Genomic DNA, 25,136 nt, shown 5'->3' on the forward strand with positions numbered 1-25,136 from the left:
TCAGTGAAAGAAGCCTGTACGATGTTACTACAGACAATTCTCGGCAGTATTGATATGGACCATTTTGAGAGCAATCTAGTGACTAAATTCCCCCAAATTGTCAGCTATCATGATCTTCATATATGGCAATTATCTTCACACAGTTACATCGCTACAATACACATAATTTTTGTTGTTGTTGTAGCAGTTTATTGTGTTCTATCTTTCGTCTGCTTGATTCTGTTGTGTGTCAAGACCCGGGAACTTTGCGACTAAGATGAGGTGCGTTCACAGGGATCTGGGTCTGAGTCGAGTGGGTCTGGCAATCAATCCCATGGCAGCCGGTTGTACGCACCGGATTGACCCAATTGAATCCTCATCGGCAAGGGCTGCCGCCTCAGTGTACGTGTTCGTCTTTTTTCGTCATGGGAGAGGCACATCCCGGAGTGCCTTCTCCGCATGCTTCTGGTCCGTGCCGGGATTGAAAAAAAAAAGAACCCGGACCATGGTTCTGTTCGGTTTGCCAGAACCGCCTTCATCATCGGTCGGTGTCGGTGAGGTGTAACCGGTGCATGGAGTGGGTACATTTCCGTTCTTGCTCTGGCCTATCTTAACTACGGGAGTATAGTCATACTGGCTATGTCGCAAAGTGCTGTGCGAACATAGCCAGCAGTGGGTCATAAGCGTCGCCTTCGGCGTCCTCGTCGTCTGACTATGTGACCCCCCGACCTCTCCCGTACGTCAATTTATGCAACGACAGCATCCTAGCCCTACTATTGCCAGGCCAGTGCCGGGAAGCGTATCGTTCTTGCAGTTAAACTGCAACGGACTGCGTGGCAAGATCGATGAGAACGTAGACTTTATGAGTCGGAAGAGCATATCGGTCGCAGCGATCCAGGAGACAAAGCTGACCAACACCTGCAGCTTGCACAGTTGTCACGGTTACAATGCTACGTAAGGATCGCTCAAGGAATGGAGGTGGGGGATTGAGATTTTAATGCGCATCGCACGTCATGGCATTCTCCCCTAGGTAACGACCAGCGTGGCATAGCTTTGGCAGAGCAGATAGATAGCTCCACGTTTTGCACGGTGAGGAGGTGCAGCAGCTTGCCAGACATCTCAATTGCGTCCCCTGATCTCCTGAGTGACGTCTCCTGGCAAGCCGTCATCTCTTTGGGGTCAGACCACCTCCCCATAATTCTCACCATCGACCGACCACCCGACTTCCTAACCTCTGAGCGCCGGACGTTTATCAATTATAAGAAGGCCGATTGGACTGGCTTCAGAAAGTATACCAATCGCCGTTTCAGTGAACTGCCACCCCCCTCTGGTGTGCTTGTGGCCGAGAGGAAATTCCGAGACGTCATTAACGCAGGAGCCGCTCGCTTTATACCAGCCGGTCAAATACCCCAAGTGCGACCCAATTTCCTGGCGCAAGCAGTGGTACTCGCAGACGAGTGTGATGGGATTCGTGCTATGGACCCCGCCAACCCCGGAATCAGCGAGCTGAATCTGGAAATAAGGAAATAAGGAATTTGTGGCTGGAACACTTGGAGCAATGTAACTTAGGCACCGGTGTAGGCAAACTGTGGGCCACTGTTAAGTCACTCTCGAACCCCGGTAGACGGGACGACAGGACCTCAGTCACTTTTGGCGAGATAACCGTGACTGATCCGAAGAGATGCGCCAGGTTGTTCAACCGTCAATTTATTGTGCATCCCGAGAGAGACAGGGCAAGGAGGAGAACCATTCGCCGTATTCGTGGACTCCGAGTCGATGAACAGCCATCACAATTTACCGTGGGCGAAGTTACGAATGTCATCCGTGGCGCCAAATCTTCCAAGGCGTTGGGCACCGACGGAATCTCTACATTGATGCTGAAGAATCTGGATTCACCTGGAGTTGAGTACCTCACCACTGTCCTCAACGATGTCTGGAAAATGGGCAGAGTGATCCCGCTACTGAAGCCTGAAAAAGACCCGAGTTTGGAGGAGTCGTACAGACCGATCTCCCTTCTCTCACCAGTGGCAAAGACGCTTGAGGCATTACTCCTCCCGAGCCTCGAATTTCCATTCGCCGAGCATCAACATGGATTTCGGAGGCTGCACAGCACAACAACAGCTTTGCATGCCATCACCACACACATTTGCTGTGGCTTCAATCAACCCAGGCCATGTGATAGGACGGTCCTCGTGGCACTGGACATTCGACACGGTCAGCCATGCCAAATTATTTGAGGACATCGCCAACACGTCCCTCCAGCCAGGCCTGAAACGATGGGTCGCGAATTATCTGTGTGGTCGCCAGTCATTTGTGGAATTTAGGAATAAGAAGTCGAAACACCGTAGAGTAAAACAGGGAGTTCCCCAAGGTGGAGTGATATCTCCGGCTTTGTTTAACCTCTACCTATCCTCCATTCCACTTCATCATATGCGGACGATTGTACGATCATGGCATCAGGCCCCCCACCCATTGATGACATCTGCGATAGGTTGAACGTCTACCTCAACGAGCTTGCCTCATATTTCGCTGCAAGAAATCTGAAAATATACGCCACCAAATCTTCAGCCACACTGTTCACTACAAATACGCGTGAGGTGAATACTGAGCTGACTGTGATGGTCGATGGAGAAATGATTCCGACCATCAAGTGTCCCAAAATACTTGGCGTCACAATTGATAGCTCTTACACATTCTCCCCACATGCCGCAGCAATCTGCAATAAAGTCAAAAGTAGAAGCAAGGTCCTCAAGTCACTCGCTGGCAGCACTTGGGGTGCAGACAAAGAAACCTTGTTGACCACGTACAAAGCAATTGGCCGGTCTGTGGTAAGTTATGCAGCGCCAGTGTGGTCTCGTCAACTTTGTGACACGCAGTGGAATAATATTCAGATCTGTCAGAATGCCGCCCTCCGAACTGCGACGGGCTGTCTCCTCAGTTCTCATGTGGACCACCTCCATCAGGAGACAAAGGTCCTACCAGTGCGAAGACATAACTACATGCTGTCTAAGCAATACCTTTTGGGCTGTTATCGCAGAAACCATCCAAATCATCATCTTGTGGATAGATACCCACCGCCCAGAAGCGGTCTAGAGCGTGAGGTTCAGCGCTACAAGAGAGAACCTCTAGATCAAGCGGGTCTGAACAACATTCATGCAGACACGGTAGCAGACGCGGTAATTGGCTACCGGGTGAATGTAGTCCTTGGAGAACGACCGCGACCCATTGCACCCGAAGCAAACCACCTTCCCCGGCAAACCAGAGTGGCTCAATTACGTTCCGGCAGATGCAGCCGCCTCAATTCCCACAGAGCTAGGATTGATGCCGACGTGCAAGATGTATGTCCCGATTGTAACCAGGGACCTCATGATACACGTCACCTGTTTAACACATAATTTTTAAAAGTCATTAGTTCTATGAGAAGACTGTCGAAGATTTGCGTCCCTATTTTCAAGATCATAGAATAACCTATATTACCATACAGCCTGAATTTCAGGTATAGAAGGTGCATCAACAGAATGTCTAATACAAAGCCAGAATCCCGATTGCGCAGATAAATAATGTTGTAATGTTGTTGTCACTAACCGATTTACGATGCCCATGTCTAAAAATCTAAAAAGTATCATCACCATTGTGATGGTCATGGACATGCTCATGGTCATAGTCATAAACTTAAGCATCAAAGTCATAAACATGGTAAGGGAGCCAAATGTAAATAATCCCTAAACGATAGCAGCTATACAGATGTTACGAATAAACTAAAAATGGAAATGGAAACCAAAGACTCAGCAAAGAGCAACAGCAAACGTGGAAGTTCCTATAGACGATATAAGAAAGTTTAAAGCAGAAATAAAACTAGAAGGGGGAAACCAGAATGAGAATGCAGATGAACCTGCAAATGGCAAAAAATCATTTTGTAATACTAGAACTAAGACTGAAGCTTCCATAAAGGCCAGTGAAACTAAAGGTTTATCCAGAACTTACTTCAATGGAGACAATGAATTCGAGGCTAGTTGTACAAAATGTTGATAACTTGAAAACACACACACACGCATTCAAAAACTCGGTGGAATTTAACGTTTGATATAGAATTTCACTGTAGTTGTAACCTCATAACAGGGATTTTCTAGTTTTTCCATAAAGAGAATTTTAATATTATATTTCTTTTACACACATACATATTTACAAGGACATACCATTTAAAATAGATTAAGTAACAAATAAAAAATAATCACAATATGTTTTTGATTTAGCTTTAGCCCCTTACATATATTTTTAGACGAACAGTGGCTAAGACGCTTGAGGCATTACTCCTCCCGAGCCTCGTAGGAGAATTTCCATTCGCCGAGCATCAACACGGATTTCGGAGACTGCACAGCACAACAACAGCTTTGCATGCCATCACCACACACATTTGCCGTGGCTTCAATCAACCCAGGCCATGTGATAGGACGGTATTCGTGGCACTGGACCCATCGAAGGCATTCGACACGGTCAGCCATGCCAAATTATTTGAGGACATCGCCAACACGTCCCTCCAGCCAGGCCTGAAACGTTGGGTCGCGAATTATCTGTGTGGCCGCCAGTCATTTGTGGAATTTAGGGATAAGAAGTCAAAACACCGTAGAGTGAAACAGGGAGTTCCCCAAGGTGGGGTGATATCTCCGGCTCTGTTTAACCTCTACCTATCCTCCATCCCACCTCCTCCAGACGGCATAGAGATCGTATCATATGCGGACGACTGTACGATCATGGCATCAGGCCCCCCACCCATTGATGACATCTGCGATAGGTTGAACGTCTACCTCAACGAGCTTGCCTCATATTTCGCTGCAAGAAATCTGAAGATATCCGCCACCAAATCTTCAGCCACACTGTTCACTACAAATACGCGTGAGGTGAATTCTGAGCTGACTGTGATGGTCGATGGAGAAATGATTCCGACCATCAAGTGTCCCAAAATACTTGGCGTCACATTTGACAGCTCCTACACTTTCTCCCCACATGCCACAGCAATCTGCAATAAAGTCAAAAGTAGAAACAAGGTCCTCAAGTCACTCGCTGGCAGCACTTGGGGTGCAGACAAAGAAACCTTGTTGACCACGTACAAAGCAATTGGCCGGTCTGTGGTAAGTTATGCAGCGCCAGTGTGGTCACGTCAACTTTGTGACACGCAGTGGAACTGCGACGACCGCCACCCATTGCACCCGAAGAAATCGTCCTTCCCCGGCAAACCAGAGTGGTTCTGGCTCAATTACGTTCCGGCAGATGCAGCCGCCTCAGTTCCCACAGAGCTAGGATTGATGCCGACGTGCAAGATGTATGTCCCGATTGTAACCAGGGACCGCACGATACACGTCACCTGTTTAACTGCCCGGCCAGACCCACTCGACTCAGACCCAGATCCCTGTGGACGCACCCCATCTTAGTCGCGGAGTTCCTGGGTCTTGACACTCAACAGAGTCAAGCAGACGAAAGATAGTACACAATAAACTGCTACAACAACAACAACAACAACATATATTTTTACAAAGTCTATTTTGTATTGGCGGATACTATCTTAGAAATATCTTCACTTAACAAAGCCAAATTGTTAATGAAAACAAAAAGTAGGCTGACCTCAATTTTGGTTGGTTTTACCATTCTATAAGTTAACTACTGAAAAAATAGCCGGGGATAACTTATTTTATTTTAGTCACTCCTTGTCATTTCTGTATATTCGTTAAAAGTGTTGAATAAAACCATGGGTGTCGACGGGCAATATACTGTTACAAGGGATCGCACTGCTTCGAATTTCGAATTCTTATATTGACTGTAACTGGTACGAGTGCTAAGGAATCTTTTTCAAAATGTATAAATTTTGGGTAAGAAATGCGGCTTTTTAAGAATGCATTCAATCGGAACACAGGGCTATGTGGCAGCTGCATACATACTAAGATGTTGAGGGGTCCGGGCAACTCACTGGCGCAAATTTCTCGCATTTCATGGCTCAACGCTTATATCGGGAGATCGCTTTAACCAAACTCGGCATGGTTGTTCACTGAAATCTGAGTAAAAATACGACTTTATGAAATCGAGATTTCTTATCAGGAGGTCGGTATTAAAGTTGCTATAATTAGATATAGGCCATCTGTAAACTTAAGGCTGTAGAGTGATTTCAACAAACAGGCGAATTGAATGGCAAAATTTTGGTAGGAAATAATTTTCTTGAGTAGCAAAACTGATTGTGTCTAGTTTTGTAAGTTTCATACATATGCTATTATCAACAGAATATATTTTAAGTCAATGTTAAAATTTAATATCCATTTGTTTTACAATTTCTATTTGTTTCTCTTTCGAGACGAGCTCAATGATTGGAGATGCAAACAGAAATTGTAAAATTTAATGATCTTCGTCCTAACAGGCAAAAACCTTGAAAAATTAAAAATTCGTCAGAGCCCGACCAGGATTCGAACCTGGGCCCACGGAGCAACAGCGAGGGCGATTGCCGTTGTCTTAGCGTTCGAAGCCATCAATACAACTTCCAACAGATGCACAAAATCATGTGTAGTAAGGAAGAAGTGTAATTTGTCACAGAAAGAATGTCTGTCTTTACACAAAAATACATGCATTGGGTAAAGTACAGCTAATAGACAGGGTTGTCGAGCGTGGGTAATGTGGTAATTGTATCATAGATGCGTTTTCGCTATTAATACGTTTCAAATACAACAAACCAACGTACGGCTTTTGAAGTCATCACACCTAATATGGTTGAAAAGTCTTCTAACCAAAGGCGAAACGCGTCCCATAGTGGTTGGTGTATGTTGCTATCTTTGGCTTTCCTTTTCCATTTGCATCTCCGAACATTGAGCTCGTCTCGAAAGAGAAACAAACAGAAATAGTAAAATTTAAAGATCTTCGCCATAACAGGCAAAAAACTCGAAAAATTATTAATTTTTTTTCTTAAATAAATGTTAAAATTATTGAGCATTTTTAAAAATCTTTTGGTTTAATTTATGTTGTATATTTATCCGGACAAAAAGTACAACTTTAAATCCCAAGATTTTCATGGATCGCCCCACATATGGCCAATTTTGGCAACAGTGGGTATACATGTGCTCGGCTTGGAGTTAACCGGGGGCTTAAACCACTTGTGTCCAATTTTCTCCGCTGGATGATAGGCTAGCTACGATCCGCATGAAAGACAAATATTAAAACATTGCTATTATCTGCACCGGGTGACTTGGGGATGTTGGAAACCCAACCCTAGACGCAGAGTTCCTGGATCTGGATATTCATCAGAACCAAGCAGACGAAAGTTAGAACACTACACACTGCTGCAACAACATAAACAACAACGATTCCGCCCTCTGGATGTTCAAGAAGTTAAATCGGGACATCGGTTTATATGGGAGCTGTATCAGATTATAGACCGATTAGGAACATACTTCTATATTACACTCTCTCTATATACGCAGAAGTTAGCATGTCCGCCTAAGACGCTGAACGCCTAGGTTGGAATCCTGGCGAGACCACCAGAAAAAATTTTTAAGGTACTATGCAATGTAAAAACTTCTCTCCAAAGAGGTGTCGCACTGCGGGCTCGGTTTTTAAAAGTAGGCCCCTTATGATTGAGCTTAAACTTGAATAAGACTGCACTCCTTAGTGGAATGTTCATGGACAAACTTTTGCAATTTTTGCGTATTTACCTCTATGCAAAATATTAGAGCTCTGTTTAACTCAAACTTCTTTTGTCCAACGAATGTGAAGAGGCAAAACCGCGCCGTTCCGATGCGGCAATAAACAGGATGTGCCTTATCAGCTTTAACTTGAATCGCACAGTACTCATTGCTATGAGAGAAATATCCGTTATTCTTTAATAGAATGTCTATTGAAAAATTTGCATTTACAATTTTGGTAATCGCTTAGTATTTTGACGGGAAATAAAATAAAATATGCGGGCGAAGCAAAAAGTTAGCACAAGCAGGAGTCCCGCTTGCATGGATACGAACACGATGGATCCGTGCGATAGGGTCGGCGGCAGATGAGCCAAAAGAAATGGCCAACGGTGGCGCTCACGAATTTTCAGAAGATTTACCATCAAGAAAACTCGGCCTAGACGGTCTCTGGCAGCCCCAGCACTAGTTACACGATTCCAGAAGCATTAACAAGAAATAATGGAATAATGGATTTAGAAAATGGTTCACGATTGGAACATGGAACGTCAGAACTCTGTCAGAAGCATCGAGACTTTACCAAGTCCAGAACGAGATGTCAAAATACAACTTCGGTTTAAGTAAAGTATGATGGCCGAAATCCGGTACAATGGATCTTCAATGTGGCTACCACATTATTTTTTCAGGCAATGAAATCCACCGAATAAATGGGGTTGGTTGACGAAAACAAAGCGAGCTCTTCTATCATACAATATTATATCTGAACGCATCGTGACGGCAAAATTACATTCGAAATTCCGCAAAATATCTATTGAACAATGCTACGCGCCAATCAAACCCGATGGAGACGAAACAAAGGACCAATTCTATTCCCAACTCTACTCAGTGAGACGCTCTCTACCAAAATGAGACAAAAAAATTGTTATGGGAGATTTTTTTGTCAACGTGAGCAATAACAACAATAATCTACAATTAATCATGGGAATGCAAGGACTTGGCGATACCAGGAATGACAATGGTGACAGATTGACGCCGAACGCCTGGGTTCAAATCCTGGTGTGAAAATCGGAACTTTTTTAAGCAGTGTTTTTCCCCTTAACAATGCTGGCTACATTTGTGAGGTATCCTACCATTTTAGAACTTCTCTACCAAGTGGTGTCGTTAAGCGGCACATCGTTCGGACTTGGTAATAAAAAGGAGGCCCCTTATCATTGAGCTTAAACATTACCCTGTTCCTTAACATAGGTAAAACAAAATGCGTGGTTTTCAATAGCTCACGTCATAAATACTCTCCTAATCGACTGATACTATGACCTCATTGGGCGTTGTAATTTATTCTGATATTGTATTTTTCTTGCACATTGCACATATCTGCTTCAAACTAAATTTTATACTAATACTTAAACCGGAGGCCACCGTAGCGCAGAGGTTAGCATGTCCGCCTATGACGCTGAATGCCTGGGTTCAAATCCTGGCGAAGCCATCAGAAAAATTTTCAGCGGTGGTTTTCCTCTCCTAATGCTGGCAACATTTGTGAGGTACTATGCCATGTAAAACTTCTCTCCAAAGGGTGTTGCACTGCGGCACGCCGTTCGGACTCGGCTATAAAAAGGAGGCCCCTTATCATTTAGCTTGTGCTTGAATCTGACTGCACTCATTGATATGTGAGAAGTTTGCCCCTGTTCCTTAGTGGAATATTCATGGGCAAAATTTCCAATTTGCAATTTACTTAAATGCTCAACAATTCGAATGTTATTTTACTCACACAAATAAAATATATGCTGGCTCATTCGTTGCTGATGCCCCTAATATATTGCATGGTGCTGTGGTATATCCCGGATCCGGTGCTTCCATAGAATACTACGGTTCGTTAATGGTCGTCGTTGTAGATGAGACTAGGAATACTTTCCGAAACAATTACTTGGGTGTTCTTTTGAGCACTTTCTCAATATTAGAGCTTTTTCTTCAATATCCTTAAGTACGGTGAACTGGGGTTACCTTCTTTCTAACTTTCAATTCTTGAATTCAACCCGGAATTCTCAAATTCTTATTGAAAGATCCCATCATGTTGTATTTGAACATTTCTTATAGGTAATTCAATTGAATTCGCTTTCATCACTGATGATATTTAATATTTGCTGCTTTTTCTTGGTGTTTGAACGGATAATTGTGCTTTGGACTATGTTAATAATTAAAAAAAAATAAGTTCAATAAATTTGAAAGTTACTTTACTTTAGTGATAGTATTTTAATATTCATTCTTGTATTTTTAAAACTTGAAAACTTTTAAATCTGTCAATGTAAAGCCCGGGTGGGCGATGTTTGATTTATAAAAAATGAATGAATGAATGTTCATAGGAAATTTAGTTAGTATACTTGGGAATAACCAGATGGAAACACCCGTAATCAAATCCACCACGTACTTATCAGCAAATTCTTTCTGCGTTCGCTGATAGATTAACGGAGAAGCTGCAAAATAACACTCATATATAGGCCGACATAACTGCAGAATGTACAGAGACGACCATTGGCATTGCTCGACGATCCCAAAAACCATGGATAAGCAACGAAATTATAGAGGATATATTGGGTTGCCCAAAAAGTAATTGCGAATTTTTCATATAGTCGGCGTTGACAAATTTTTTCACAGCTTGTGACTCTGTAATTGCGTTCTTTCTTCTGTCAGTTATCAGCTGTTACTTTTAGCTTGCTTTAGAAAAAAGTGAAAAAAAAGTATATATGATTAAAGTTCATTCTAAGTTTTATTAAAAAAGCATTTACTTTCTTTTAAAAAATCCGCAATTACTTTTTGGGCAACCCAATAAAACACCGCAAACGTCTACGGAACGCTTTGCTATGTTCAAAATCAAGTGACAGCCTCGCTGGTCGAACGCCTAGTTCACAGAGATAAGCGAATATATTTTAATATGCTGGTAGACCAAGTCGAAAATGCAGCTAACATTGAAAACATGCGTGGTGTTCACCAGTCAATAAAACAAATAAGCGGCAACAATATAAGGCCAACGGCAATAATAAAAGATGAGGACGGATCGGAATTAACAACACCCGAACAGCAATAGGATCGAAAGCGCGGTTTCTTCAGCTCTAAAGGACCAGTAACAGAGGACGCAAACTCCGACCCTTCTAATCCCCCTGTACGCCGAAACCCACGCAGTGATATATCCACAGCCCCACCCACCTGTGAAGAAATTGAAGCCGTTCTGATCTCATTCAAAAGCGGTAAATCAGCGGACCCTGACACCTGCTGAACTGTTGCGGTGTAGTGTACACCGCATAGCTCAAGCGATCTCCCTCATAATCAGAGAGGACTGGGATAGAAATGCTGTCTCCTTGGAATGGAAGAAAGGGATCATGGTCACAATCCCAAAGAAGGGTGACCTCACACAGTGTAAAAATTGGAAAGGGATTACATTGCTAAATGCAATAAATAAAGTGATGGAAAGTCTTCTTCCGCAGCGTATTTCGGCCAGGACTTTTTGTGCCGACCGCATTAACTCCTTGCCCATTATCATTGAACGGTCTGCAGAACTTAATACATTCCTATTATTCATCATAAGGGCATCCCTAAAAGGATTGTGAAACTAATTAGGGAGCTATATAGGAATGCCGAAGTTTCAGTCCGCTTCCATGGAAAATGATAAAGCAGTGAAGCAGGGTTGCATCTTATCGCCGACGCTATTTTCAATTTTATTAGACTCTGTATTAGAAACTGCTAATGCTGAGGTGCCATAGGGTGCCGCTGAGGCATAAACCTTGGAGACATCGACTACTTAGTCCCAGGATAAATCATGTTCAGTTCCGTTAAACATTCTGCCACAGGGCCTCTGCAACCAAGGTGTCAATCCACGCCTAATTCGAGTGGCTATCCCAGAAAGCGTCCACTCGTCGGCACCTATACTCTTCCGCAGTAAAAATTCCTAGCTCCGACATGGCATGCCTCTGAGCGACACCCATCATAGAAAAGTTTTAAATGACTGAAGTTCTCATTGCTGACTCTTTTTGTTTGATTTCTTTTAGGGCTAAAACATGTTGTTTTTGCAGGGTAGGATAATCTTCTCTAAGCTTTCTTTTCTATGGGAGCTCTTAAAATATGTCTTTCGCCTGCTCGTTGTTGTTTTTGGTTGGGGCATGGATACAGATAATACTTACTTTTTTACGTTAAATGGCCATTACAGAAAATTTATTTCTTCAACCGAACGTAGAATAGATGCTCAAGCGCCTCGTATTCTGCGCTTCTCCCCAATTTCCGACACCCAGTTTACAGATATTCCTCTCCACTTGGTCACTCCATCGGAGTTTGGGTCATCCCCGTTTACGTTTTCTTCTATGGTCGCCTTCAAAAGAATTCTTTGCTGAAGATTCTTCATCCATTCTGACAGCATGACCTAGTCAACTCATGTTGTATTTTGATGGGTTTCACTATGCTATCGTCGTCATACAACTCGTGGTTCATACGACGGCTAAATTCTCCGTTAATGCAAACTGGTCTATATATTTTACGAAGGATTTTTCTCTCAAACCCTTCACGTACTACGTCATCTGCCTTCGCAAGTACCCATGCTTCGAAGCCGTAGCCGAGAGGTAGCTTTGTTCCTCATCTGCTTGCTCAGACCAAAATACCATCTGTTAGCCAATATTATCCTTCAGTTTATTTCAAAACTGGTGTTTGTTTCGGTAACGGCGGTGCCGAGGTAGATAAAGTGGCTAACTACCTCAAAGTTGTAGTTCCCAACTATCTCCATTTTCTTTCGTCTGCTTGATTCTGTTGAGTGTCAAGATCCAGGAACTTTGTGACTAAGATGGGATGCATCCAGAGGGATCTGGGTCTGGCTGAGTAGTTAAAGAGGTGACGCGTGGTCCCTGGTCGCAATCGGGACATACATCCTGCACGTTGGCAACAATTCTTACTTTGTAGGAAATGAGGCGGCTGCATTTGCTGGATCGTTATTCATCCAGAACTACTCTGGTTTGCCGGGGGAGGTCAATTTCTTCAGTTGCAATAGGAGGCGGTCGTTCTCAAAGGAACACATTCACCCGGTAGCTATTCACCGCATCTGCTACCATGTCTACACGAATGTTGTCTAGGCCCGCTTGATCTAGACGTTCTCTCTTGTAGCGCTGGACCTCATGCTCTAGATCATGTAAATCTACCTTAAGGCTTCTGGGCGGTGAATACCTATCCACAAGATGATGGTTTGGAAGGTCTCTGCGATAACAGCCCAGTAGGTATTGCTTAGACAGGATGTAGTTCTGTCTTCGTGAGAACTGAGGAGACAGCCATTGCAGTTCGAAGGGCGTCATTCTGACTCATTCTGACAGATCTGTATATTATTCCACTGCGTGTAACAAATCTGACGGGAGACACTGGACACACAAGGTTTCTTTGTCAGCAGCCCAAGTGCTGCCGGTAAGTGTATTGAGGACCTTGTTTCTACTTTTGAGTTTATCGCAAATTACTGTGGCATGTGAGGAGAATTTTTAAGAGCTGTCAAATGTGACACTATTTTTTGGGACACTTGATGGTCGGAATTGTCACTCCGTCGACCATCACTTTCAGCTCTCTACGCACCTGATGCGTATATATAGTGAACAATGTGCCTTAAGATTTGGTGGCAGATATCTTCAAATTTCTTGCAGCGAAATAAGAAGCAAGTCCGTTGAGGTAGATGTTTAACTATTGCAGATGGCATTAAGGGGTGGGGGGCCTGATGCCATGATCCTACAATCGCCCGCATATGATACGGTCTCTATGCCGTCTGGAGACAGTGGAATTGAGGATAGGTAGAGGTTAAACAGTGCAAGAGATATCACCCCGCCTTGGGGAACTCCCTGCTTCACTCTACGGTGTTTCGACTTCTTATCCCTAAATTCCACAAATGACTGGCGACTACACAGATAATTCGCGAACCAGTGTTTCGGGACTACCTGGAGGGACGTATTGGCGATGTCCTCAAAGAGTTTGGCATGGTTGACCGTGTCGAATGCCTTCGATAGGTCGAGTGTCACGTCCTATCACATGGCCTGGGCTGATTAAAGTCACGGCAAATGTATGTGGTGATGGCATGCAGAGCAGTTGTTGTGCTATGCAGTCTTCAAAATCCGTGCCAGGTCTAAAGCCACACTTATAGGACCCAATTATTTCGTTGACATTAGACTTTAATCTTTCACAAAATACGCTCGATAGTATCTTGTATGCGATGGGGAGGAGACTTATCCCTCTGTACTTGGCACATACCATCTTGTCCCGTTTCTTGTGTACGGGATAGTATGCTGAAGTTCCAATGATCGGATATGAGTTCTTCGCCTCCTGTCTTAAACAGTTCAGCCTGCACCCATCGCTTCTGCTGCCTTAATGTTTTTCAGCCGGGTTACTGATACGTGAACCTCGTTTTGACTAGGAGGTACACATTCTATACCATGGGGATCCCAGAGTCGACTTTCGACTAATCGATTAGTCAACTTTTTGTGTCAAAACATCGAAGTCGACTTTCAATGTTAAAAAAATCGAATAGTCGATTTTGCAGTCGATTAATCGAAAAGAAAGCTGCTCAGAGATACAAGTTTGGTTTTGCTAATATTTCTATTTAGGTAACATTTGTCAATTCTTCTGAGATACATATGGAATTTAGAGTTTAGCAAAAAAATAAACCATATTGATTTTAAGATAGCGGGATGGTCTGATATAAAAATGCTCCAATTTTGAATGCCTCCTTTTTATGAAAATACAAAGAAATGATTATGTCTTGATGGCAAAAGTTTAGAAAACTTGTAAGAAATAAAAGTATCTTATTCAGAAAATTTTGCAAATTTTTGACAAAAAGTCGAAAAGTCTAAAGTCGACTTTTCGTCCCAACTTGGAATCCCTACTATATCATCATCAGGGATTGGTTCTGCGGTATACTCATAGCCACCATCTTCGAATAACAGCAGCTGATAAAAGAGTTCACTCCTCATCCTCAGCACACAATCTGTATCAGTTACCAGATTATCTTCTTGGTCACTGTAGGAGGTGTGCCTGTACCAAAACCATCGCTTTGGTGTTTAATTCTATTCCCTCACACTCGCGCCTTTTCATTTCCTTCTTCTTCTTGTGGAAAAAACGTTTCTCCTCTCTCCTTTTCTCCCATACCTCTCCTTAATCCGGCGCGTTGCGTTGACTGTAATGTTGCCCTGTATCCCGCATTTTTGGTTTCCATAGCTTTTTGACACACCTGGTGTTACCATGGTTTCCTTGGGAGAGGCTTTTGGTACGGATGTTGCGGCTCATTCCATGGAGTGGGCAATGGTCATTGCGCTGCTTTGGTTAGGTTAGGTTAGACCGAGTGAAGTATGCCGTTGCCACCTGTTGTGTTTTCGGGGAGGTTTGTGTCCACATTTGAAATGAAAGAAGACCAAGATAAGCCTGGATTTTGCCAAATCAAAACCCATCAGAACCGTTGCTTGGTTTCCATTATCTGTAGCAAGTCACCTGGTACAGATAATAATGATGTTTTAATATTTGTGTTTCATGCGGATTGTAGCTAGCCTACTATCCAGCGGAAAAATTGGACACAAGTGGCTTAAGGCAACGGATAACTCCAGGCGAGCACATGGCTATTCACTGTTGTCAAAATTGGCCAAATGTGGGGCGATCCACGAAAATCTACCGATTTAAAGTTGTACTTCTTGTCCGGATAAATATACAAAGTAAGATAAACAAAAAGATTTTCTAAATGCTCTATAATTTTAACATTTATTTAAGAAAAAACTAAATCTTAAAATATAACATTGACTTAAAATATAATCTGTTTATAATAGCACATGTATGAAACTTACAAAACTAGTCACAACTTTTTGTTTTCATTAACAATTTGGCTTTTCAAATGCTTAAGGTCTAAGTGTAATAGAAGATACTTCTATGACAGTATCGGCCAATACGAAATGGACTTTGTAAAAATATATGTAAGGGACTAAAGCTTAATTAAAAACATATTCTAATGCAAACAATTATTTATTTTTATTTTTTACTAAATCTATTAGATATGGTACGTCCTTGTAAATATGCATGTGTGTAAAAAATACATAATATTAAAATCCTTTTTATGGAAAACTAGCAAATCCCTGTTATGCAGTTACAACTACAGTGCAATTCCATATGAAAGGTTAAATTCCACCGAGTATTTGAATGCGTGTGTGTGTGTTTTCAAGTTATCAACATTTTGTACAACTAGCCTCGAATTCATTGTCTCCATTGCAGTAAGTTCTGGATACATCTGTAGTTTCACTGGCCTTTATGGCATCACTATTAATGGAAGCTTCAGTCTTAGTTCTAGTATTTGGATTTTGTAATAATTCTTTGTCATTTGTAGGTTCCTTTGCATTTTCATTTTGATTTCCCCCTTCTAGTTTTATTTCTGCTTTTAACTGTCTTATATCATCTATAGGAACTTCCACGTTTGCCGTTGCCCTTTGCTGAGTCTTTGGTTCTGTTTCTTCGGGCATTTCCATTTTTGGTTTATTCGTAACATCTGTATATCTGATATCGTTTAGGGATTTTTTACATTTGCCTCCCTTACCATGTTTATGACTTTGATGCTTATGTTTATGGCTATGACCATGAGCATGGCCATGCCCGTGACCATGACCATTGTGATGGTGTTGATACTTTTTAGATTTTTTGCCATGGGCCATATCACCATTTGGGGTTACACTAATCTCTCGTAAATCGGTTAGTGAATCTTTACAACATACTTTATCTGCGCAATCGGGATTCTGACATTGTATTAGACATTCCGTCGATGCAGTGGTTGCACCTTCTATACCTTCTGTCTGAAATTCAGGCTGTATGGTAATATAGGCTATTCTATGATCTTGAAAATAGGAACGCAAATCTTCGACAGTCTTCTCATAGAATTTATGACTTTTAAAAATTATGTGTATTGTAGCGATGTAACTGTGTGAAGATAATTGCCATATATGAAGATCATGATAGCTGACAATTTGGGGGAATTTAGTCACAAGATTGCTCTCGAAATTGTCCATATCAATGTTGCCAGGAATTGTCTGTAGTAAGATCATACAGGCTTCTTTCACTGAAAATAAAAAAATATATATAAAAAGTTAGCAAAAATTAAAAGTGTTTTAATTTTTTTTTTAAGAAATACAAACAGACATTGCTTAAGATTTTCAGGTATACAACCTGCAACATATATAGAAAGTATGCAAGTATGCCAATTCCCAGCTGGGTATAAAAAGGAGCTAACAGCATTAGTAGTCATGCTAGGGCGATTTCTTTAAAAAATGTGTTTAAAAATGTTCAGTTTTGTAACCGCCTTCTTTTTTGAAGGTTTCTATAAAAATATAGCATGCTTTTAGGTGTATTGATAATTATGCATTTAAAAAAAGTTAAAGTTAAAGTTTATATTTATTGAGTCTTTTTTTAAACATTGAAGTAGAATTAGAAACATAATAAAGAAAACTTATGACTATAATGTATTATCGCAATAACATATTAGGTAGTTTCAGCACCTGGCTTTAGCATAAAAGGTAAAATGTAATATGGATACATGAAATTAGAATTATTGACGTCCTTGCTCCCGAGACTACTACATTAAATAGAAAAATCTTAATCTAGGGTTTGAACTTTAAGCTACAAATAATAAAATAAGCAAAAAATAATAACAATTATAACTAAAAAAAAAAAAACAGGGAAAAGTAGGTTAAGATGTAGCTAACCACGGTGAGTACCGGCTAGTGCCTTTTCGTAAAAAGCGATAGTACCCGATTCAGGTTCATTTATATATCCCAAGGGAGATAAATACTGAGCATTATACCAACCAATGTTCGCTTGACTATTCGTAGCGTCAATCATATGAGAATTCTCATGAAGCCCTAATCTTAAATTGAATTTCTCCAAAAGATCACACACATAGGAAGAAAGCCGCTTCAACTTGGAATTCAAATAAATGAAATTATTTGAATATCTTCTGTTAATGCGCTTAAAATTCTTCCCAATGCAAAGTCTCAAAATTTTCCGCTCAAAAATCTCAAGTTCTTTCATAACAATGGGGGATATACTGAACCAAACTGGAAAACCATATAAGATAACAGGCCTAATACAAGTCTTGTACAATAAAAGTTTCGTATTTACAGGCAAAGATTTGTATCCAAGAATTTTTTGAAACGATGCGAATATTCCCTGGGCCTTATTACGGACCTTCCGCGCGTGTACGTTGAATTTAAAAAGTTTGTTAAACTCTACACCCAAATATTTAACTTTCTCTTTAAATGGAATTTCAATGCCATTTAAAAATAGCTTCAAGGATTTACTCTCAGGTACAACAAAGCGCTTGCATATTCCCGATGCATTTCTTATGCAAATGGCTTCGCATTTTGAAGTATTTATCTTTATACCCCATTTATCATAAAAATTTTTAACCTCATGGAGGTATTGCGAGACTTGGACCAAAGCACATGCTGGCGATTTATTGTGAGAGTATAAAAGGGAATCATCCGCATACAAAATACCCGAGGAATGTTCGGAGTTGTGGGGAAAATCACTCATAAAAATGTTATATAAATGTGGAGCTAAAACCGATCCTTGCGGGACACCACAATTAACATTTGAAAATTCCGACAACTGATTTTTGAAGAGTACGCCAAATTGTCTATTCGTAAAAAAACTTTTGAAAAGCTTTATAATCGGAGGACTAAACCCTATCCTTATCATTTTAGTTAATATACCATAGTGGGAAGCATGATCAAAAGCCTTTTCAACGTCAAGAAAAACTGCAACAGTACATTTCTTTGCTCTTAAATTCAATACAATATCATTTGTGAACTTTGTCATAGCATCAACTGTGGAATGCCCTTTTTGGAAACCAAATTGTGAGTTTGGAATATATGGTAAAGTGATTCCTTTATCCATTTTAGTACGGACAATCATTTCAAAAAGTTTACCCAGATTTGACAATAAAGATATAGGTCGCAAGTTAGAAATCTCATTACTATTGGATTTTTTCTTAATTGGAATTATCTTTGAGGTTTTCCATGAATCTGGAAAATATCCGTTGGAGGATAATTATGCATTATATGTTTACATTGGTAAACAAAATTATGCGAGTATTATTGTGAAATATATTTTTGCAATTTGAAATATTTTTAGTGCAGGTCAGACGTTTTGAATGCCATTGCAGTGCAAAGTTGTAATGGGATAATACCGGTAAGAAGAATCAACAAACTGCTACAACAACAACAACATAAGAATCGATAATAATAATAACTAGCCCCACCCAAGCACGTTCCGCTGAGCCTTCTACAACACACACACTCATAGAAAAAAGTTTGCTGAAAATAGCAAACACTGTCTGCTGAATATAAGTAGTTAATTTTGCTGCTTTTGTAGCAGTAGTCCTGGTATTACAGCAGTAGTTTTGCAATTTCAGAGCAGTGGGCTCAATGCTGAAAAGTTTGTTGTGTGCTGCTTAATTATGAAAGGGTGTAAGAAGAAAAAATAAAATACAAGCAAATGTGTGTCTCAAAGGTTAAAATCATCTCTCCCAACAAAATTTCCAAAAAAAATTTTAAAAATGCCTGAAGTAATCAAAACAATTAATAGGCAAACGTAAAAATTAGCATAACAGCAGCAGATTTTTGTACTTTAAACAGCATATTTTATTTGCTGATTTAGCTAACCGAAATGTTTGATAATAGAGCAGCCCTATGTTTGCTGAAACAGCAGTAATGTCTACTTTTCCATTTTCAGCAGACAAGGACTGCCGTTTTCGCAAACATGTTTGCTGTTTTGAATAACAAATTTGGTTGAGTGCAAAATAAAAATGTACTTGTATTTATAATCTAAACTTTTAGGTCTCATGGATGTATCTTGACTTCAAATAAACTCCAGATTGTTGGCATGCACAACTTGCCAATCAATACCTTTCGGTTGAATGCAGTGCATATTTCAAAAAGTTAAAATTGTGCAGCCGCACAGACACTTAGCTCAAAATGGTTTTTTATTTTTCATTTATTATTTGTAGGATTCGCATCCCCTTTTTTAATTTATTCCCCATATTATTATTATCGGGTTATATGTCCGTTTTGGGGGAACTGAAGGAGGGCGAGTGGTAGAAACTTGACTTTATATACCGAATTTACAATCCTATGGTATTCCGTAACTTATTCCCCTTCGACAGTTTGATAATAGACAAATATTGGTTCCATACTCTTTCGACAAAAAGGCGCAATGTAGTTTAGAATGCAATTAACTTATAAATCTATTGTTTTCCTCAAATTTGGCAGTCGAATTCGACTTATGTGATACCAAATATGCAAACGAATTTTCCTCTTCGACAACCTTAATACCAATTTGTAAAAACTTACACATTCGACTACGCCATCGCCCACCGGAATAAGGCGGATTGTTTAGAGCTTTTACATGTGGAGGGAACACATGACTACACTATTGCCATATAACCTTCATTTGAATATCATAATGCCATTATTGGGCTACATATCAGCTTAAGTATAAGGCGGACTCTCAGCCACTTGTTAACTGTTTGAATGTTATGTTCGTACTCTACCCCTAAAATCCTGTCATTTTGGAGGCCCTTGAGATTGTTGTCAAAAAATTTTAATTTAAAATTCCTACTTTATTCTCAAATACCCTGAATTTGATCCCTATACTGTCATAGTAAGGCAACATGTTCTGTACTTGTTAAACCCTCATTGTCATGATAGGTGGTTTAAAGAAAAAGGATGACCCCCATTCGAAACCCCATATTACCAGATCGCGCTACATACCGATGGCAGGGCAATCCCCTACAGAACCCTGTTCTAATAGTGAAATTTTTCATCGCATGATAATATTAAACTACATATCTCAATATTGCAAGTAAATCTTAGTCTAGACGAACATTCTTTTAAACATATGGGACCCATTACATAATGGAAGCAAAAATACTACACCCTCTTTCCTTTACTTGTTTCAACTCTCCGCCGACTATGTTCATTCGTTACTGTCTTAACAGCGACTGGAACAAAGAGAATAAGAATACGTATGACTTGCTATCAACGCTGCCGTAAGGGGCTGGACATCGCTGCTTTACATTCATCGCACAATTATTGTGCGTCTTCTTATTTTATTGAAAATTAATTCCTCATTTTCATGGATTTTCTTTCGGAAAATTAATTTTCATATATATTCTGCTCATCTCTGGAAAAATATCTTTCTATTGATGCCAATTTCATTAAAATCAATTCAGTCATTTGGTCCAACTATGCACCACAAACTCTCTTTTATTAAACTCAGGATGCACTTATACGATGAGGTCATGAGCAGCTGAGTACCATTTGTAATACCCTGCACCATAGTATACAAATTTCGTCAATTTGTAGCTCCTCGAAATATTCCTTTAAGACCCCATAAAGTATATATATTCTACATTGTCTTGGCACTTTAAGTCGATCCGTAAAGCACGATAATTTTCGAAGGAGTAAAGCTAGCCGCATGAAATTTTGCACAAATACTTCTTATTAGTGCAGGTCGGTTAGGATTGTAAATTCGCCATATGGGTTCATGTTTTGATATAGTTGCCATATAAACCGATCTTGGATCTTGATTTCTTGAGTCACTAGAGGGCGCAATTGTTATCCGATACGGCTAAAATTTTGCGTAATGTATTTTGCTATGATTTCCAATAACTGTATTGTTGATTGTTGGCAATTGTTATGCGATTTGGCTGAATGACTTGTTTTGTTATCACTTCCAATAAATGTGCCAAATATGGTTCAAATCGGTTCATAACCTGATATAACTGTCATATAAACCGCTCTACCTATTTTACTCCTTGAGCCCCCAAAGGATGCAATTCTTATTCGAAATGTTTGAAATTTTACGCAATGACTTCGATTATGGTCTCCAACATTCAATTCGATTGTGGTCCGAGTGGGGCCACAACTTGATATAGCACCAATAGCATAGCAATTATTTTCTTTAATCCTTTGTTGGCCTAAAAAGAGATACTGGAAAAAGAACTCGACAAATCCGACCCATGGTGGGGGTACATAAGATTCGTCCCGGTCAAACTTAGCACGCTTTTACTTGTTTTTTATTTTTTATTATACCCACCACCGGAGTATGGGGGTAAATTCATTTTGTCATTCCGTTTGCAACACATCGAAATATCCATTTCCGACCCTATAAAGAATATATATTCTTGATCGTCTTAAAAATCTAAGACGATCTAGCCATGTCCGTCTGCCGAAATCACGCTATAGTCTTTAAAAATATAGATATTGAACTGAAACTTTGCACAGAACCTCTTTTTTGTCCATAGACAGACTAAGTCCGAAGATGGGCTATATCGGAATATTTCTTGATGTAGCCCCCGTATAGACCTATCCACTGATTTGAGGTCTTAGGCTCATAAAAGCCACATTTATTATCCGATTTTGCTGAAATTTGGGATAGTGAGTTGTGTAAGGCCGCTCGACATCCTTCTTCAATTTGGCCCGATCATTCAGATTTGGATATAGCTGCCATATAGACCGATCTCTCGATTTAAGGTCTTAGGGCAAAAAAATCGCATTTATTGTCCGATTTTGCTGAAATTTGGGGCAGTGAGTTGTGTTAAGTCCTCCGACATTTTTCTTCAATTTGGCCTAGATCGGTCCAGGTTTGGATATAGCTGCCATATAGACCGATCTCCTGATTTAAGGTGGGTCTAAAATAGGCGCATTCATTGTCCGCTGTCGTCGAAATTTAGGACAGTGAGTTGTGTTAAGGCCTTCGACATCCTTCAGATCGGTCTATATTTGGATATAGCTGTTATGGGGGCATAAATTATGCATTTTTGACCAGATTATTACGAAAAGTGGTTTATATATATACCCGAGGTGGTGGGTATCCAAAGTTCGGCCCGGCCGAACTTAACGCCTTTTAACTTGTTTTTGTTTTGATTTTTTTTTAACTTGTTTTTGTTTTTTTTTTCGGGACCGATTTTAATTAAATTTGCGCACGTATTGGATCGTCAAATAAAACACCTCGTACTACATCTTGTTAAGATCGGGCTAAAATAGTGTGTTCTACAGCCTTAAAAGACCATATCGGACAAAAGATATATATGGGAGCTATGTCTTAATCTAGACCGATTTATATGATTATGTGCACTCGCATTGGGCCTTTAAATTAAACAACTCACGCTAGAAGTCGCGCCAATCCAAAACGGATGAAAGATATCAATCAAAATCAAAGATTTCGCAGTATTTTCACTGTAACACATTCATTCCCAAACCTTATTATTTCGAACAGATTGATTGAGTTGCATGTTGTGAAAGAAATATTTATTTTTCTTTCGAGTATATTTACTTGTATTAAAAAAATACTTTCTTATTTATGCATCCACAAACACTTCATTTTTTCCAACCAGAGTAAATACGTGTGAGCAACATCACTAACACTAACAGACACTCAGTTACAATTAGAAGTTTGGCGGTGGCGTTTATTTTGCGTAAGAAAATGACTTTTCGCACAGCGACTGTGGTTGTGCTCTCAACGGGCGTCCCGAAATGTAAATTTTCCCTAGATGAAAAAACAAGTTATGACAAAACGAACACATTTCGGCAAATTTTTCCGTTTGTTTTTTTTTTGGAGTTTCAACGCGAAAACCGAATATAGTACCGGCCTTTAATTTGTATTAAAAAACAGAGGAATTTATGACTATTAATTTTTATTCAAATAGCCCTTTTCATTTCCTCTAAATAAACGTAAAATATTATTGATTTGGAGCGCAGCCACTGATATGCTATGTTAACGAATTCCCATGTGCTCAAGACTCTGTATACACAGCTCTTCAAGATCTACTATCAAGTAATTATAGTTTGGATATCACTGCAAATACCTCTTAACACACAACCATTCTTTGATGTACATTTTGAATACATTCAAATTAATCTCTGACCTGGAATTCGTTTGCATAGCTAAGAAAAATTAAATTTGAAACATATTTTAAAACACTTGCTGCTTAGTCGCATAGTCGCCGTAACCGTTGTTTCAATATTTTGGTGCCAAAATTAATTTCTTTTAATATCGGTCTATAGCCCGATACAGCTCCCATATAAATCGATCTCTCTATTTTACTTCTTGAGCCCCCAAAGGGCGGAATTATTATTCGAATTGGCTGACATTTTACACAGGTCTCCAACATAAAATTTAATTGTGGTCCAAACCGTACCATATCTTGTTATCGCTCTAATAGCAGAGCAAATTTTTTCTTATGTATATCCTGTTTTGCCTAAGAAGAGATGCCGGGCAACCAGAAGCCGTTCAAGAACTGCCCATGCATCCCGAAAAATGCACTGTTTGGTGTGGTTTGTACGCTGGTGGAATCATTGGACCGTATTTTTTCAAAGATGCTGTTGGACGCAACGTTACGGTGAATGAACACATTTCGAACCGAACACTGATTTTGGTAATAAAATTCAATGATTTGCAAGCGTTGCTCGTTAGTAAGTCTATTCATGATGAAATGTCAAAGCATACTGAGCATCTTTCTCTTTGACACCATGTCTGAAATCCCACGTGATCTGTCAAATACTAATGCATGAAAATCCTAACCTCAAAAAAATCACCCTTTACAATACAAAGTTTTAACAATTTTTTTCGTGCTTTGATAAGTAGCATTTTGAATTTTGATATATATATTTAGAAATGTCTTATAATGGGACATATAGCTCATATATCTTCTTATATATAAAAATTAATTTGTGTTTGTTTGTTTGTCTGTTCCGTATAGACACAAAAACGGCTGAACCGATTTTCTTAAAATTTTCTTGCCCTAATTTCAGAAACGCCAGATCTCCGAGATGGGTACGACTTACTTACTGGAACCTAAAGACAAAAATTTGGTAACCAAATTTCGGATGGGGTACCTAGGGGGGACGCCCCACCCCCAAAATCTACCAAATATACATATAAACCAATCACGACAATATGGGATTTAAAAAAAAAGGCATTTAAGATTAGAAAACGTAACTGATATGCAATTGTCGGACGAAGTGTTTGGGGACCACCCTAACCCCCAAAAAACTTCTAAATCGGACGTATTTACCGACCATGGCAATATGGGAATCAAATTTCGGGAAAAAGTGTGTATGGGGACACCCTACCCATATAGGACGTATTTGCTGACCATTCCAATATGGGGCTCTAATAAGAAGTATTTAAGAGTAGAACACGAATCTGATATATATTTTCAGGGCCAAGTCACTGAACGACCCCCATCCCCCAAAAACACACCCGAAACCGGCCGACTATGAAATATGGGGCTCAAATGAAAAGTTTTTCCCGGCCGATACGGGATGACTATGAGCACCACACAGGCTGGAACTTTGAGCTCCGACTTGTGTGGTGCCCACCGTTATCACGGGAAGCTTAGCTGAAAGCTACCGGGCGCGTCCCCAGGTTGCGGATGGTGGAAAGCTCCGTTTTTATGCGGAGTAGCTG

At 40.2% G+C, this 25,136-nt stretch overlaps 2 protein-coding genes across 2 annotated transcripts in view; both read right to left on the bottom strand.

Moving 5' to 3' along the window:
- The window catches only part of LOC106082928 (uncharacterized), a 120,586-nt gene extending 106,501 nt beyond the window's left edge, over positions 1-14,085 (bottom strand). Inside the window, exon 1 of the mRNA XM_059360081.1 lies at positions 11,804-14,085. The gene's annotated coding sequence lies outside the window, so the exon portion shown is untranslated. The remainder of the gene's footprint in view (positions 1-11,803) is intronic.
- A 1,273-nt stretch (positions 14,086-15,358) lies between these two features.
- The window catches only part of LOC106086837 (calcium/manganese antiporter SLC30A10), an 88,868-nt gene continuing 79,090 nt past the window's right edge, over positions 15,359-25,136 (bottom strand). Inside the window, exon 4 of the mRNA XM_013251648.2 lies at positions 15,359-16,725. Coding sequence (XP_013107102.2) covers positions 15,845-16,725 — 881 coding nt within the window. The 3' untranslated portion in view covers positions 15,359-15,844. The remainder of the gene's footprint in view (positions 16,726-25,136) is intronic.

Source organism: Stomoxys calcitrans, chromosome 1, assembly GCF_963082655.1.
Source record: "Stomoxys calcitrans chromosome 1, idStoCalc2.1, whole genome shotgun sequence".
Taxonomy (NCBI): Eukaryota; Metazoa; Arthropoda; class Insecta; order Diptera; family Muscidae; genus Stomoxys; species Stomoxys calcitrans.